This window comes from Delphinapterus leucas, chromosome X (genome assembly GCF_059928025.1).
Source record: "Delphinapterus leucas isolate spDelLeu-1000000601 "Yukka" chromosome X, BTC_Dleu_Yukka2, whole genome shotgun sequence".
Lineage (NCBI taxonomy): Eukaryota > Metazoa > Chordata > Mammalia > Artiodactyla > Monodontidae > Delphinapterus > Delphinapterus leucas.
This window is the reverse complement of record NC_143150.1, coordinates 29,334,303-29,349,127: the sequence shown is the minus strand read 5'-3', so window position 1 is coordinate 29,349,127 and position 14,825 is coordinate 29,334,303. Positions and strand designations below refer to the sequence as shown.

General features: G+C 47.5%; 1 protein-coding gene across 3 annotated transcripts in view; it reads right to left on the bottom strand.

Annotated features, from left to right (window-relative positions):
- TMEM255A (transmembrane protein 255A) overlaps positions 1-14,406 on the bottom strand; it is a 46,019-nt gene extending 31,613 nt beyond the window's left edge. For all 3 annotated transcript variants that reach the window (XM_022561859.2, XM_022561860.3, XM_089904131.1), the window contains exons 1-2: positions 14,349-14,406; positions 7,650-7,792 (exon numbers count right to left, since the gene is read on the bottom strand). In XM_022561859.2, the coding sequence (XP_022417567.1) occupies positions 7,650-7,792; positions 14,349-14,406 (201 nt within the window). The remainder of the gene's footprint in view (positions 1-7,649; positions 7,793-14,348) is intronic.
- Between the last annotated feature and the right edge of the window lie 419 nt (positions 14,407-14,825).

Sequence of the window (14,825 nt, the reverse complement as noted above, 5' to 3'; positions counted from 1 at the left end):
CTGGTGGGGCAGTGTAGGGGGACTGGGTGCTTGCCTCAGAAACCCAAGCATGAAAGAAGAGAATGAATGGAAGAACGAATACAAATTTCCAAGGACTCATTCTGCAGGGCCACTCAGCCAGCAACCCCTCTTGAGAAATAGAAGCTGAAGAGAATAAAGGTGTAACCCATGCCGTCCAAGACTCTACTGAGAACATCCTCACTCAATGGTTAAACTATACCTGTCTCCTGCCTGGTCTTATTTGAAATGTAATTAAAATGTGTTGTGATGAAGTATAGTGATTAAAACCTGGTCATCAGACTAGCCTGGCTTCTAACCCCAGCTCTTCCACTTGTGGCTGTGCGACTTGAACAAACTGACTGACCTCTCTAAACCTCAGTTTCCTTATCTGGAAAATGGGGACCATAGTAGTAGCTGTCTTATAGGATTTTTGTAAGGATTATCCAGGACAATACAGTCAAAGAACTTTGCACAGGGCCTGGCACACAGTAAGTTCTCAGTAAATACGAGTTATTGTTCTAGTGATTATTATTACTATTTTTAAAGACACCTAACTTTGGGGCAGCTCTAACCTGATTTGAGCTGGCAAATCCTATCATTATTTGCTCTATTTCATAAGAGTTTCGTATTCTGTCTTATCTCCCCTCCCAACATGTTGCACAGCTTTTATTTTTCAGGAAGAATTCCATGAATAGCCTGGGCCATTTGTGGAGACTGAAAGAAAGTCAGAGGGCAGTTTCTTACATGGAAAATAAGTCCTTTCACCGAGCAGTTCATCAGTTTCCACAGATATTCACTGAATGTTCTTCTGAGCCTCAACAGCAGTCTTTGCCTTAAGACGGGAAGCAAAGACACTCGCTCTTCCTGACACTCTCAAATAACTCTCTGATGGCAGTGACCGGAAGAGGTGGCCTGAAGCCTCATGGAATTGGCTGGAAAGACAAGGTGCTCTGGGACTGGAAATCCCAGGCCAACCAGTTAATTCATCCAGTTCCCTCCCCTTTCCTTCCATTCTATTTCTATTCCACTCCAACTCATTCCATTTTCTAACACTCACTGAGTACTTTTGGGAGATAAATAAGATGACATGGCCCCTACCCTGCAGGAGTGCATAGTCTAGTGAGGGAGAGACAGACTGTGGCTTAAGGACCACAGGCGAGGTAGAAACAAAGTGCTGAAGGAGCAGAGAATAATTCATTTTGTATTATATCCTTGGTTCTGCTAATTATAAACTGTGTGACCTTGGGCTAGTTCTTTAGCCACTCTGTGCTCATTCCTCATCTATTAAATGGGAATCATAATGGTCATGACCACACAGGACTGCTGTGAGGATTAAATGAGATAAGGTATGTACGTAGCATGACCTGCATAAGGTAGGCTGCTAAATACATATACATGGTCGTTCTCAGATCTCACAGAGGGGATAAATGGGGTCAAAGACAGGTAGAGTTCACCAGGTGGGGAACTAATATCAATTGAGTCCTGGCTGGAAGAATTCATTCATCTGGATGACAGGTTTATGAACTAACTCACCAGTATCACTAAAACTACCTTACATTTGAAGAGCATTTGAATTTAAAGAAGCGCTTGCCCTCCACCTTGGTCACAGTCATGTTAGGGAGTTCGGTGGAGCTCATATCATTCCCATTTGATAGATAGCAAAACGGAGGCCTAGAGAATTGTATGGGCTCATTCCCTCTTACAGCAAGCTCACGGCAGGGACAGGACGAGCCCTCAAGAACACCCTAACAGCTGGTGTTCTTCCAGCCACACTTTGCTGTATTTGTGGCCAGTGTTAGCAGAATAGTGACCTTCACCTCTGCCCCCCAGGGAAGAAGTTCCCTGTAAGGATGGAGTGAGAAGTCCTATTTGAGGAAGAGCTGAGGGGGTGAAAGTAAAGAAGGAAAAATCAACAGAATTTCCTGAAAATGGGCAGCTGCTTCTAATCCGCTGTTTGCTCTCCTGAGGCCTCCGAAAGGTAAGCTCTGTGGTCCTTGCTCGAGAACTGCCCGGAATCATGGAATGTTCAGACCTTTGGAACTCCATCTTGACTCCCCATTACCTGAACAAATAACCAGTTTGCTTTGTTTTGGCTGCCCTCCACTTGTAGAAGAAAAAAAGGCAAATCATTAGAGCTCAGTTTCAAGAGCTCTTTTTAGGCTGCACCCTATAATCTATGCCTATTCCCATCCACTGGGACTGAGGTGCAAATGGATTAATCATTCAACAAGTATTAATTGGACATCTACTCTGTGGCAGGTACTGTGCTACACCTGTGATCTGGAGGCCAGGAAGCGGGGTGGGGTATGATACCAAGACCAACAAGACTCAGCCTGGAGGAGCTGTAATTAGATAATGGGTCCACAATCCCTTTCTGTAATACTGAAATCAACAAAGCTCTTAAAACCAAAAGGGTTTTTGGTAACTAACTTGGTGGCAAAATCTGACCTTGAACTGACGTGAGGTTATTTTATAATGTTTATCTACTTAGTGTAAAAATTCACAGTTTATTGTAGAAAGATGAAGGTGCTTGATTATGGGGTATATCTCAAGACCCCACTGGGATGTTAGATAATATATGATATATGCAGTCTATTATCTTTCTGAAATTAAAAACAAAACACAACAGTCTAAATTTGCAAACACATCTCACCCAAGGGTTCAGATAAGGGATTGTGGACCTGTATAAACAAAGCTAAATGAGAATATAGCCCAACATCCCACAAAGCAGAATGTGACTATTTCCCAAGAGCTATGAGTGGAAGGAATCTACGGTAGGGAGTTCAAAGATGGTAGACACCACTGTGGATCCCAGTAGCTGAGAAATGTCCCAGCTGTGTCTTTAAGTTGGAATAGGACAGAGCATTTGGATTGCTCAGTAGCTATCCAAAGTGGATCCCAGTAGCTGAGAAATGTCCCAGCTGTGTCTTTAAGTTGGAATAGGACAGAGCATTTGGATAAACAGAGAGCGAGAGCACAGGGAGGACGTTCCAGCCCAAGTCATGTTCAGGGGACTGTGAATTGACAATTTTGGTAAAAGAAAGGTATGGGAGACCAGGCCAAGGGCATCTTCAGAGAGCTTTGAATGACAATGCTAAGGAGGCAACAGGAAGCCAATGAAGGTTAGTCTTATCTAGTAAATCAAGGCTCAAGTGTCATCTCTGAAATGTACTTACTAAGCTAGGAACTTTATCTTAGAATGATCTTATATTTTAGAAACATTTTCAACAAGAGGTAGAAAAAATTTCTGCCTAATTCACAATAAGCCACAAAATCCCACTATCCAGACCTCCTTCTATTTCCTGAACATTCAAGTTAGTCAAAACTTCGTTGGATTTATCAAGAGTCTTCACATGTGAAGCTGAAGCCACGCTGGCCTAGAGAAGGTTTCTGGCCTATTGACTATTTTGAATGATCCCTGTTGTCTCTGCCTCCTACTACCCCATGGCAACTCTGATATAATTTTCAATTAACTGGACACCCCCCCTTCCCCCGCCTGGGAGAGGGGACAGAAGCTCCTGGTTTCTTTCCTAAAAGAAAACCCAGGCTGGTGTGGGCCCTAGCAGTATAACAGCTGGTGGAGAAGGTTCTAGAGTGAAAGGCTTTCAGCACTGATCAGGTGGCCAACTCCATCTTGTGGGTTGCATGGGAAACACATGTAGAGGCCTTGTTCTCCTGGATGTAAGGTTAGAGAGCTATAGAGAAGGAGCTGGCTCTCTCCCCTGCATTTTCCATCTTCATACAACCGAGGCTCTTGGTTTTCTTTAGGCCTCCAGAGTAGAAAGCTCACTGGAACGCTTCTGGAACGGACTATGTCTTGAACATTCGAGGACAGTAAAAATCCTAAGCCAGTTTGTCTTTCTGTGTTGGTTTTAATTTTTTTTTAATTTTACATTTTAGCCTGTACAGATGAGCACATCTGTAAAGATGCCTGCTGCATACATGTCTTAGGATGAGGATACCACATTCTAGCTCAGGTAGAGTAGCTAACACCCTATCATAATGCACCTCACTGTACAAGGGCATCTCGTTTGGCAAAATAAAGATGGCTCAGAAACGTTTTGCATGACTTAGAGTTACGCAAACACGATTATATTTCTCAATGCCTGAGATCTCAATATTTAAATGAATTGTATGGTAAGTAGTCTTTAAGTCGTCTTTAAATCTAGTAACTGCTCCCTAATTTGTTTGTTTTAAAATCTCATGTACACATTTAACCAGAGTCCTAAAACAGCAGAGCTCCAAATAACCTGACATTTTCCCACAAATCTATACAATGATCTTTATATTCAAACTGACCAATTTGATAGTGTGGAATCTGAAAATGACACATTTTGCTCATTCTGGTTTTATTGCAAGCATACTTTGTTTATTGTGGGGTTTTTTTTTTACATCTTTATTGGAGTATAATTGCTTTACAATGGTGTGCTAGTTTCTGCTTTATAACAAAGTGAATCAGTTATACATATACATATGTTCCCATCTCTCTTCCCTCTTGCGTCTCCCTCCCTCCCACCCTCCCTATCCCACCCCTCTAGTTGGTCACAAAGCACCGAGCTGATCTCCCTGTGCTATGCGGCTGCTTCCCACTAGCTAGCTATTTTACGTTTGGTAGTGTATATATGTCCATGCCACTCTCTCACTTCGTCCCAGCTTACCCTTCTCCTTTCCCATGTCCTCAAGTCCATTCTCAACGTCTGTGTCTTTATTCCTCTCCTGCCCCTAGGTTCTTCAGAAACATTTTTTTTTAAGATTCCATACAGATGTGTTTGCATACGGTATTTGTCTTTCTCTTTCTGACTTACTTCACTCTGTATGACAGACTCTAGGTCCATCCACCTCATTACAAATAACTCAATTTCGTTTCTTTTTATGGCTGAGTAATATTCCATTGTATATATGTGCCACATCTTCTTTATCCATTTTGTTTATTGTGTTTTAGTTCTCCAGGTGGTTGCCGATCCACCTGAATTAGACTCCCCTGGGGTGTTTATTAAAATACACAGCAAGGTGGGGAAACCACTGGCTTAGAGTTTATATAATACCTCTCTAATAACCAAACTATTCAATTAGTGAAAGCACCCCAGTCCCGGATAAATCTGGATTCTCAGGCACTTATTGTTTCAGAGGTATGAGTTGTTTATTGTATTTGTTATAACATGATCTGACCTAACAACTCAAATGGATTTTTCTGCTCTTCAATCTGCAGTCTTCCCCCCTTCACTTCCTATAACTAAAACCCATTTTAAAGAAACAATCTACAGGAACTATAAAAGCAAAAAAAATTAAGGTTAGACCATAGGGCACACTGCTAGGGCTGGCTCTCCTATTAACATTTCCATATTAGCTCTTAGCCAGACACACACACGCACAGACACACGCCCCCACTGCTTCAACTTCCAGTGCTAGCTGAACGTCAGGTACTCCAATAACAACAATCACGCGCCCTCCTTCCTTTGTTAATGTATTCCAACCCAGCCACCCACAGGCAGATATTCTACCGAGAAGGTTCAGAAGCACCGTTCATGAATAGTAGTTGCTACTCTTAAATGACACGGAAAATACCTTCCTCTCACCCAGGGAGAGTCTGAATCTTGGCTTGAGCATTTGCTCATCAGTCAGAAACCTTTTACTAAATGCAGCTACCTGAAGCCCACGAAGTCACGCAGACCCTATAAATTGCTTTCCCAAGCCACCAAAATGCAATCTTAGCCCCCCCTTCCTCTGTCCCCCGCCCCTCTTGTGTTTAAAAATAAAACCCAATTCTGCTGATGACTGGTTTTCTTGCCTCACCACAGGAAGTGGACCGGGTGAGTTCTCACATCACATGCTTAGCAGAGGGCACCAGACGGTGTCTGTGGGACACCTGCCCTCGTCTCGGCTCAAGAGCTGCGAAGGAACTTCCCGGGAAGGGCGGGCGGCCTTCAGCAGCTGGGCCCCAGTGTCAGGCCCCGGCTCCGCTAGGGCTATTGAGAAGGCTGACTGCGGAATCGGTGACCTAGGCAACAGGCGGCAGGCTTGGTCACTCCCGGCGCTGGTTTCTCAAAAGCATCCATCTTTAATCCCTTCCCCTTTCTTTGCTTCTCTTTCCAACACCCCCCACTCCAAAAAAAAGAGTAAAAAAGAAAAGAAACAAAACAACAGCAACAAAGCCGTCTGCCCTCCCTGATAACCTAAAATGTAAACAACAACAACAAAAACCCACCCTAACCTTCCTTTCCGCTCTCTAGCAGTTACAATTGGGAAGTCATTTAGTTGATATTCAAAATACGGTCCAACCTCTAGAGTTAGGTTTTAGGGTTCAATAGCAGTGTGTGTAGATCCAAATGAGGTTTTGGTTTGGTTTTCTTTTTCTTTTCTTTTTTCCTCAATTATATTGAGGTATAATTGGCAAATAAAATGGTACATATTTCATTTCATTTCATATACAACATGATGATTTGATATAAAATGAGGTTTTGTATGCAAAGAGTTCAGCGCTTTCCAGAGTGGATTGCATGCAGCCCGGGGATCGGTAAAACAATCCACTGAAGTATGGAAAGAAACGATTTGACTCTTGTTTCCTATTTTTTGTTTATCTAAAAGAATAAGAAAGAAATTACACGTTACAAATATTCAGTGAACAGACTGTCACTGGCGCCCTCCCTCGGTGTGAATGTCAGGTGACAAGGCGAGAGCTATCGTTCTGGAGGAGGGCAGGTTCCAAGCAGCAAAGGGTTGGTGGTGGGGCAGCCACCACGTGTGCCCGGATAGTCTTATCTAGTCTTCACTAAACTAGTCCCAAGAAAATGGACAAGGAGTTTGGAAAGACTCCTGTTGATAAACCATGAGTTGAAGATGACCCTGATAATGTAACACAGCGAGAAAATGACAGAGCTGACCCTTGGAACTCTCAGGGTGAGCTCTTTGTCAGCCACACTGTGAGATCACATTAAGAAAAACAATGATGCTCATGACAATCTGTTCATATCTGAGAAGAAAGCACAAAATATTCAAAATTATCTAGTAAGCTATTTGAAATAACGACTTAACAGCCACTATCTTTAATGAGATTTCATGCGAAGTGCATACCATTCCTTGAAATTTTAGCTAGTGTTAGTATGAAGATATTAAAAATTAAAGTGTATTTCATTTTCATCTAATTTTTGAACTTCCATTTTTGTATGTTTTATGAATATGCATATAATTTGTAAATGAATAAATACACATATTTGAGGAGTAAGCATCCCACATATTTTTCCTGAGAGGAGGGCAGGATGACTGTGGAGATCAGTGCTGTGCGTCACAGACTGTCAAGCCGCAAGGGTCCTCAGATTTCAGGTAAGGTCAGGTGACCCCTATTATATATCTAGGAAAGCAGATGCCCAGAGAGGAAAGGACCTCAGCCTAAGGTCAACACTGCTAATTAGTAACATGTCCTAGACCAGAAAACCGAGGTCCTAAAGAGTGAGATGACCTGCTCAGGATCACACTGCTAGTTAGGGATGGTGCTGGGATTCTTCTGAGTCTTAGTTCAGTGCTCTTCTAAACCAGCCCAGAGGAAATCTGAGCAAACACAGAAACTCAAACAGAATTGAAAACCATCAGAGTAGAACCAAATGTCTGTAGCCAGCAAGCTACTGAGACCTACCTATGCCTTTGATACTCACAATAACTCCCGGGTAGTAACCTCCAACAGTCACATTCTGGGTCCTGGTGGTTGCGGCGAGGCCCACCGTGAGAATTAATACGGACACGATAAGCAAAGTCACGGTGACATAGATGGAGTTTCGTTTCCTCCGATTAAAGGCTCCTGAAAGCACACAGAGAAACTGAAATTGCTCATTTCGGCTGGAGAAGGGATGGACTTACACAAAAAAATCACTAGGAAGGTTTTCCTTTCCTACTTCAACTGGTAACTGGGGTTATCTCTGGGGAGTGGGATTATGGGGAAGAGATGGAGCTTTAGTTTTTTGCAGTCATCAGGTGTTACGTTTACAATAATATATATATGTTTCCAGTTTGAAAATAAACAACAGAAGAAATTGTACCAGTTACATAAAAACAAAAGTAAACGCGTTCGATAAAAGATGTATCATACCCACTTAGTGAAGTGTTTCTTTTTTAAGCCAAATTATAAGGTACACGATAGATGGAAAGTGTACTGTGGAGATATTAAATGAAAATATTTTAAGGCCAGTATGCAACTAAGGAGGGTTTTTTCATAAGCTGGAGATATGAAATTTCATTTTCAGTGTAAATATCAGAACCGAGCCAGGTACTGGGATTTTTTTTTCATTTATTTCTGACATTTGCCACCTCATGTATAAACTTTAAAAATGGTGTGTTGGCAAGATTTGCCACATAACAAATGTGTGTAATAAAGTAAGTGTTTGGAGGCCATTAGTCCACAAAGATATGTATCGGGGGAGGTAGATGGGGAGGATTATAACTTACACCGTTTAGGCTTATGTGAGGGTGACATAAATACAAATGATGAGAAACCCGTTCTTCTACTCAGTGCTTATCGGACATGATAGTGCAAACCAATATTTTTTTTCGAAAACAGGCTTATTAAGTCAGATAGAAAAATGGTATCTAGACTCGCTTTTGAATTTAATTTTTTTTTCTAAGGAATGAAGCACTGCTCAACACTGCGTGCGTTTTTTCTGGAGGGGGTTCTCAACAGGAAATACCAGGGATGAGTTACACCTAGGAGTTCTCATAAAAATAAGCAACTGGGGGACTTGCTGTGAGAGTCCAGTTCTCTAGTGGGGAGCCTTATGACGGGGTTGCCCACTCAGGTGGCTTGGCTGTCATTTATGGGCCTAAAGAGGCCGCTTGGGACTCATCGCAGGACCCCGCCATTCTGGGAGGCCTCGCTGCAGCCTCAGGAAGCAGCTGCCTTTGAAGCCGCCCAGACTGCACCATTGGGAGGGAGGGGAGAGGGGATGAAGGAAGGGGGAGGGAGGCGAGAAAACCAGGGAGACCCAGGAGGCCTGATGGTGCTGAGAGGGAGGCAATGTGGCTGGCTCTGCAGCCCCCAGCAGATGCCCCCTCCTCGAGGGAAGAAGAGCGTCAGAAGTGCCACCCTGGGTGAGCCCCACCATCCGTCTCGTCTCCCCCAGTGCGGTCCCTGCCCAAGGCTCCAAGGGAGGTGGGAGGGGCTGGCGGTCTCTCCCCTGACGTCAGCCTCGAAAGTGAGGGCCGTGACTCATCAGGGTCATTTCTAATACGGTACTATTCCAAGACCATTTTACATCGAAATGTAGAAGTGGCTTGAGCGTTTGGAGGCACCCACAGACTAAAGCGCCATATCGCACCCTGGGAGGAGAGGTAAAGCGAGTTGGGAAACGAGGCTCCTCTCCTGGGGGGCCTGAGTCCAGCCTCCAGGGGGGAAAAACAACGGGACCGCTGGAGACACCTGTGACATCAGGGCCCTTTGTGTGAGAGGGCTATTTGGGATGCAGATGGAGAGCTGACTGCTGGTAAACAGAGGAGCAGAGCGGGGAGACACAGACTGCGAAGGGTGGGGGGGGGAGAAGAGCGGGGATTTATTTCTTCTGTTTATCTGAAGGTTAGTTACCCCTCCTCTAGATTTCGAGGGACCTTAAATGAGCCTCCAAACCAGGATCCCTAAGTCCATTTGATGATAGCCAGTTCTCAGTGAATCTGCCAGTTGGCTCCACAGAGGGGCTCTAAATAACATAAACTTACCAACATCGCCCCCCACCCCTGTCTGCATTTCTACACCATCTTAGCCCTCCCTGACCCCAAACTGGCCAAAGAGAGTGAGGGAACATCTGGAAACAAGGGTATCTTTGTGGCACACAAAAGTGTCTCAACACCTCACAGGGGAAACATGTCACCTTAGAGACTAGATGTGAGGGAGTGTGTGTATACAGTCTTTCTAAATTCGGGGTGTCACTCGCCTGCTCCTTCCCGGCCAACTGGCTTTTGATCTTATTCACAGCTCTTGGGTCTCCTTTGCAAATATCACTCTAACTCTTAAAAGAACAGGAGCCAGGTCAGAAAAGTGACTCAGCAAACCACATAGTGTCATTTGAAAAATCTATTTTTTTTTCCTGCTTTGGAACCTGAATTGAAAATCCAGTCAGTTGAGAAACCCAGGCAGAGATCCTGCAGCTCCACAGGGGCCTTGCCTCCAGACAGGATTAGTTTGCGATAAAATTCCTAAGAAAACTCTCCCATCACTAGGTTGAATATCTATTCTCTGTCCCCTCACATCCTCCCCCAAGTCACCCCTTATTTTACACTATAAGGACTGAAATTGTGTAAAATGAAATTACTTCTAGCTGCACTTGGGGAGTTGACCATTTTAAGGAACCCCAGGGTGAAACCCTTTGAAAAGTGAAGAATCATCCCTTCCATTTATCTTTAGTGTCAATTTGACTGAAAAGTCACATCTACTTAGAGCAAGACGCACCTGTGCTCTAAAGGTGTGGCCCAGGCTCCCAAAAAGCAGCTCTTTGTGTCTACTTAGGACATTTTCCTGGCTGTTGTTCTATTTAAGAAGGGAGAAGTAGAGTTCTGTTCTTATTAGGCTACAATTTGGGGCCTGCCTTAGATGTTCCCGTAAACACAGGAACATCTTATTCTGATTTTGTTTAGTAAATCAACATATAAAAAAACCCTCAGACACCATAAGGTACTTCAATAAAGCAGCAGGTATGTGAAAACAGTGCCCATCACAGTGTCTGATACCTAGTGAGCAGTCAATACTTGTTGAATAAACAGAAGTCAACATCTCAGAATAGCTTCCTTTCTAATCAAAAAGGCTGTAGGGGGGAACTGTGAGAATAAATATGGGCTACGCTCATAGAATTGGTTTTTTAAAATAGGGTACACCCAAGGGCTCCCCAGATCTAAAAGCTTTCTGGCCAACTAGTGTCACAACCCCAGTGGCTCTCACTAGCCTGTCTACTTGGCGCCCAGTATCTCTCTGTTTAGACAAAAACAACCAGCCCTGCAACCAACAGCAGTGGGAGAGTCTGAATCCCATTACTGGCACTGCCTGCCCCCCTCCGCCCCCAGCAGCCTCCCTGCAGAACTACTGCAGCCCTCCCTCTCTGCAGTGCCCCTCCTCCACCCCAGATTCGTGACGACCAGGATGCTCTGCTCTAGAAGTGCCCAATTATTTGCTGTCTCCACCCTTCCCAGTACAGCCAGCTTCTCCCTCCTCCGAGTCCCCTCCCTGGTCAGAGCCCCACCTGCACTGCGGTCTTTGAATCTGAGTCCCTCCCTTCTTCCGAAACCTTCTCAAAATTCACCTCCTCTGAGAAGTTTTTCTTGATCAAGCTCACTCTAATCACTCATTATTTCATGTCCCTGAGTTCCTAGATACGTCACTCAGTAAGTATATTAATTATAACTGCTACAAGTACAGTTGTAATTGTGGGTCTGGTCCGCCACCCATATGATGTCCACCAGTTTCAGGATTACGTATCTGACAGGAACCAAGGTGTGGGTTGCCAGAAGGTAGGATGATTGTCTCTGCTCACTTGTTTTTTCACCTAGTACCTGTTCTTGATTCCACCCCTTGATTATAGGGTGTGTAATCTCCGTCAGAGTGCATCAAGAATGGAGGCCCAGTATCCTGTCCTGTGCACTATGTTGTTGCTGACTGGCTAATTCTTCGGGCTGATCTTTGAACCGATTCGGATTTGCTTACCTGAGTCAGCTTTGCCATACAGGGAGGCTCCCAGAAGTCCCAGCCTTGAGCATCGGTGGAAACAGGTGGCTGCCCACACAAGAGCCTCAAGGCTCTGCCAGTCTCCCAAACATTTCCTTAAAGGTGCTGAAATCCCCCCTTTGGGCAATTCTTTGACCGGAGACATCCAAGGCCACCGGTGAATCACAAATATGTTATTTGCAAGGGAAGGAGAGCCCCGCTGTAGTAGAGGTGCCTTAGCGCCTGGGGGCGGTGTTGCCAAAAGGGAGATGGGGGTAGCTGGGAGGGGATGAAGGGGCGCCGGGGTCAAATTACCAGCCACGCGCCTGCTCCGCCCCAACCAGCCAGCAAGAGTAGAGTGCAGGCACCTTGGTGCAGTGTGTGTCCGTGTGTTTTATATTTTATTGTTTTGGCTGCGGTTGTGTCCTGCCAGTGGAGGGAATCCCCTCAAAAATGCTGCCCTTGGAGGTTGAAACACTAAACCCACCCACCTCCACTTCCCTTCCCCCCCATGCAAGGGAAGGTGGCGTTGCCAGGGCTGAGTTAAGTGGGAGTAGCTCCTAAGTAGCCTAGACGCTGTTTCAGGCCCGGGCTGTGCGGGACCAGCGCCAGGGAACTCCGGGGAGACTCCCCTGTCCAAACTCTGGAAACCCAGGGTTACCACTCGACTGGGGAATTTGCTAGTGCCCTCGGTCTGCGCACTTTACGAAGCGGGCTGCGTGGAGAGGGCTCGCGCGTCCATACGGGATCTCTGATTCTTTCCCCTCAGTGTCGAGTCTCGGCTGGGCGAAACCCACTCATCTTCTTGTTGCGCAGATCTTTCGGGAAACGCATGATTGGCTGAGGGCCCCTGGGAGCCCAAGAAAGAGCTCTCTTCATCTCGTTCCCCAACCCACAGAGCAGGGTGCCAAAGAACAACGCTCTACGCCCGGGGTCCCTAACCTGCCCACTCCCGCACGGGTAGACGGGCGGGCGCGGGCGGCCGGGTTTGCAGGCGGTTGTGGCCCACTGCGGGGATGCGCGCGGCCGAAACCTCGCACTCTTCCACCCAGCCCTCCCTCGCGCACTGGCCTGGCGTCGGGGAGCCAGGGCTGCGTTGGCGCCACAGCTGGCCAAGGTGAGGAGTGCATTCTGTGTGCGTGTGCTTGTGCGCGCGTGTGTGTGTGTGTGTGTGTGTGTGTGTGTGTGTGCGCGTGTGTTGGTGAGAGAGAGCTTGGGGGGGGCTGGTACTGCTGGGTTGTGGATTCGGACCCGAGTCCTTGGCCTCATTTGTACCACGTTGCAAATAACTACGCCCTTAAAAATAAAAAAAGAGCAAATTCTTATACTGAATATGCAAAACCACTGGAAATACGGATCTTTCCACCATCCAGGAGATAACACTTTCTGGGGCCCCTCCGGTGAACGAATTCTGTTGAGACGAGGTCTTTTGCAGGCAGTAGGGAGCTCACGTAGGGGTTTCAGCCCCCTCCCCGCCCCCTCCCCTCGATGTTCCCGCAAATTCTTCGGAGAAGACCTGAGCCGACTGTATGGCAAGAATTCGGGACGGAGGGATTTTGCAGAATGTAAAGTATGTTGGAAAGAGAGAGTTCGATTTGGTTAAAGTGTATCCGAGGCGAATTTTAAGGTTAGGTGGGATCACGGTTTGACAATCCCCTCCCGCTCTCCTGGGTTCCAAATTAATTTCTCCGCCCAGTGAAATCGTAGTACTTGGGAAGGTGCCTAACCGCTGAGTGGGACTGGGGTTTTTGTTTGTTTGTAACTACCAAAAAGCAGCTTCTAGGGGCAGCCGGGTTGGTGCCTGGAGGCAGCTGTCCCCCACTTTTCATGAGGAAAGGTGTTGAACCAAATCAGGCTAGTGGGTTTCCCCCCCTCCCTCTCCCTTCCACCCTGAGAGGAAAAGCGCGACTTCAGAAGACACGCGGGCTCGCGCTCGCTTTCTTTCTCGCGCTCTCACTCGTCGTCCCCCCTCTTTTTTCACACTCACGCACAATTCCGGGCATTTGGAGCAAAATAGGAATCGAATTCAAGGAATGTTGATCCTGCCGCTGCAGACGGCAGGGCTGGGCGGTCTTGAGTGATTCCTCAGGAATTCCCCTCCTGCCAGCCCCCCTTTTCTTCTCCCCACCCTCCGCCGCCCATCCCCCAGGGTTGCGCAAACCCCCCCATCAGCGAGGTGCAAGTCAGGCCTCCCCCCACCGCAGCTCTGAATTTCAGGGCAGCTTCGACAGAGTTGGGAGGGGGCGAGGACCCTGCTTCTTCTAATTCTCGTTAGTCGTGAGCTTTTAGAAGTGACGGGGACTTTGCAAAGAGGGAGCGTCTAATGGAAAGCGAAGGCGCAGGTTGCAGGGAAGTGTTTTGATCCCCAGACAGCTGGGATTTACCACCGGCTGCAAGACTGTCGGCACACGCACACAAACACGCACACACCCGCACTCCGGGGCAGGGATACTCCGACGCAAGCTGGGCGCTCGCATCTCCGCGCGTCGTCCCCGCCCCCGCCGGGCCGCTCCCCTGGGGCTCGGGTCCGGGACCCCGACGCTGGGGCGCGCGGACCCCCCTCCCTCGCCCCGCTTCCCGCTCCCTGGCTCTCGGGGCGGCCGGGGCGCTCGCAGTCCAGGGGGCAGCCCACTCACCCCTTGCCGCCGCCGCCCCTAGGCAGGGCGGCTAGACTTACCCATGGAATCCGGCAGGGACATGTCGCTGGACCGCTGCTGAGTCAGGGACTGATGCATGGTGAAAGCTGCCCTGTGGCCCCGGCCCCCGAAGCTGCTTCACGCGCCCCAGGCTCAGGGCGCCCCGCAGAGCATCCTACTCCGCGGCTGCGCTCCCCGTCCCTCCCAAGAGCTGAGAGAGACTGCCTCTGGTTGCGAGCTGCAGCCCAAGTGCCGCCTCCCCCTCCCTTCCCCTCTTCTCCCTCCCTCCTCTCCTGCCTCCCTCTGCTCCGGGAGGCAGCAGCATTGGCGGTCCGAGCAGCGACGTGCGCTTGCGCAAGACCCCCCTCCTCCCTCCCCCTCGGCCCCCCCATCCTAGTTATCCACCTCCCAGCCTCCCAAGCCAGACAGGGAGCCGTTTTAGCCCCTCGGGGCCAGGACTGCGTAGAGAAAGAGGGGGAGGCTACAACCTGGGGCCGACCGGTCTTCTCTGTAGTTTG